Here is a 3,060-nt window from a genome sequence, read left to right as displayed (position 1 = left end):
TATGAAGAGTGGCACAGGTGGGAGAACGGGCCTAAGAGATCAATCACATTCAAGATGAATAGAAAATTGTATTATTAATAGTGAACAGCACAAGAGTTTTTTAAGGCCCTGGTTTACTTCGTGATTTGATGAATGTTGGGTGACTTAGTAGTACAGTGTCATACAGGTGTGTTCCATCACATCAACAGAAATTAAAAAAACAATAACTTCATTATATAGAAGATTTTTATAAATAAAGTCTGTAGGATGCTTGCTGTTTCATATGCCTTTAAAAGGTGTCAGTCTGTACTGATGCCACATTCTTTACTACATACTTTTTAAAGGCGTCTTTGATTTCCTTGTTCCTCAGGCTGTACACTATCGGGTTCAATACTGGTGATAAAATAGTGTATAGTGCAGATACTACTTTATCATCATCCATAGAGATGTTGAAAGCAGGCCTGATGTAAGTATATATCACAGTGGCAAAGTAGAGCCCAACCACTATAAGGTGGGATGCACAGGTGGAAAAGGCTTTCTGCTTGCCCTCTGCGGACCGGATCTTAACAATCGCTGAGATGATGTAAGTGTAGGACACCAACGTTAGCAGAAAGCTGGTGATGCCAAAGAAGGAGTCAGCTGCCAGCATTGTCAGGTCATTCAGTCGGGTATTTGAGCAGGACAGTCTAAATACTGAAGGAAACTCACAAAAAAAGTGATCCAGCAAGTTATCACCACAAAAATCCAATCTGAATAGCAATGTTGTGTGGACAAGTGAATTGATTATGCCAATGATCCATACTGCTGCTGCCAGTAAAATGCAGATTTTTGCGCTCATGATGGATGTGTAGTGGAAGGGGTAGCAAATGGCAATGTATCTGTCAAAACCCATGACTGTAAGTAGCAGAAGTTCTGTCCCCAAAGCTGAAGTGAAAAGACACATCTGTAGGACACAACCGGTAAAGGAGATGGTTTGTCTCCCTGATGCAATGTTCACCAGCATCTTCGGGATGGCCACTGAGGTGCACCAAATGTCCAAGACTGATAGATTAATGAGAAAAAAGTACATTGGTGTGTGAAGTCTCTGATCAACACAGATCAGCGAGCTAATAAGAAGATTGACCAGCAAAGAGATGACATATACAACCAAGAAGGCAATGAAGAGCAGGACCTGAAGCTGTGGCTGTCTGGATAGTCCAAGAAGGGTGAAGTCTGGCCTGGAGGATTGATTTTTCCATTCCATTGTTAAAAGTTTGGCCTTCAAAACGACAACTTTAAGAAAACAAATTATAAATTAGTATCTTGGTGTGAAGCTTATAACTGTTTCCAAAGACTACATGGTTGTGATTTAAAGTGTTCTGGTAACTTAAAATCTACAAATGTCTGGAGAAAATGTGTAAAAGTGAGAACAAACAATCAACTAAATTTTCAACACAATGTTGTCCCTATGTTGTTGGAATTTAAGCTGCTGTGCTCTAGGTTACAATAACTATTTCCTTCCACAATTCAAATGATTTACACTTACCATCAAACTCTAAATCAGGATCCATAAAAGTTAATCTTAAGAACATAACATTAAGGTTATGAAATATGTGCCATGAGATTCTCTTAAGGTTGAACATGTGTGTGAATTGTAAAGTACGACAATTTGCATGAGACAATAAGATCTTTAAGTATGGTATTTGGTATTAACTTTGTCAATTATTAGATACACTTCCTCTTACGACCAATAACGTCTCATAGCATCTCTAACACATGCAATGACTACCCTCCTCCTATTCAAACAGCTTACTCTTACATAGAAAAGACAGTGAAACAGAGGCCTAGTTGCCTACTCATACAATATGTTGCTTCCACACAATACACACAAATAGTCCGGGCAAGGACTACTGCATGCACCATCTTAAAATAAAGGTCATCTTTTTTATGTGTATTAACTAATTGTTTTGATTACTATTATTTAAATGAACCTTGAATATACTCAATATGTCTAACCATCACATCTACTCAGAACTTGAATATGTTTTCAATACATTTTTGATAGACTGTAGGTTTAGGATCTATAGTTATTAATAACAAGCCTCGACAAAGCCAAAGTCGACCAGATTTACTTTGAGGTGATGAATGTGCTACAAGCCTTTCAAGTATGTTGAGTACAAATTCAGTGGGGTAAAGATGTTCTAAGCCATTCTCTTGTTATAAATGTCCCAGATGCTGCCAATTGTAAGCAACAACTTGCTTCTCGTGGTTAATTTTAGCATAAGCCTAATTAATATTGATATACTTAATATTATAGGTATACTCAGAGTCTAATTTTGCATTTAGTGTCTGTCAGTCAGTCAAAAAGCTTCGTTTATTTAGACCGTACTATTTAAGCCCCTCTGTAAATACATCATAAAATAATACATGTAATAAAAGGGTTAAAAACAACACATCCAATATATAATAGATACAATGGAGTAAGGTAAATAAAACATGGATGGGGACAGTGTAAACACCCACCAATTCCCTTACATATTATCTACCAAACCTTTTTCAATCCCCACGGTTTGCAGTTACATAGTTAATAAAAATGGTTTTAAAAATACTTTATGCCCATCTAAAAACCATAAACAATGCAGTAAAATGTGTGCTCTATTACACTTTGTCTTCATCTCGCAAGTACACATACCCTGGGCATCTCCCATTACTGATTTTATCTTTTTATCTGCATAACATAGATTTATCCTGACCCCACATTTTAACACTGCCACCTCGAGCTTGAGGTTGGGTAAGGCTTCAATATATGGGAAGCTGTCATCATCACTGATTCAGAAAAGGGGGTGGTGATGAACAGAGTGTCTGAATTAAGCAGACCACTCTTACCCAGTCCAAAGATCAGGGCTTGATCCATCACCGTTTTTTAGCTCACTGCACCATCCCAACTCAGAACTTGGCTATATGCAAATTAGTCTGACCCTGGCCCAGTGCATCATGGTAACAGGGCAGATCAAACTACCAAGCCAATTCTTATACTGGGAAGGAAACAAGCTCCCGGGGACCGGTTTCTGGCATTTCAGCCGTCTTCGGCCCGGCTTGCTT

At 38.1% G+C, this 3,060-nt stretch overlaps 1 protein-coding gene across 1 annotated transcript; it reads right to left on the bottom strand.

The window, feature by feature from the left end:
* Window positions 1-268: 268 nt before the first annotated feature.
* Window positions 269-1,222, bottom strand: LOC147734841 (olfactory receptor 13G1-like). The gene has a single exon (XM_086952503.1). It carries the CDS (start codon window positions 1,220-1,222, stop codon window positions 269-271), a length of 954 nt encoding a protein of 317 aa, XP_086808629.1.
* Between the last annotated feature and the right edge of the window lie 1,838 nt (window positions 1,223-3,060).

The sequence above is a fragment of the Lissotriton vulgaris genome, chromosome 1_2 (genome assembly GCF_964263255.1).
Source record: "Lissotriton vulgaris chromosome 1_2, aLisVul1.2, whole genome shotgun sequence".
NCBI lineage: Eukaryota > Metazoa > Chordata > Amphibia > Caudata > Salamandridae > Lissotriton > Lissotriton vulgaris.
Note: the sequence above shows the minus strand (reverse complement) of the source record. Positions and strands in the feature narration are given on the sequence as shown.

Excerpts from the sequence above, each read along its gene's own strand:
- LOC147734841 (XM_086952503.1), bottom strand. The coding sequence starts at position 1,222 with ATGGAATGGAAAAATCAATCCTCCAGGCCAGACTTCACCCTTCTTGGA.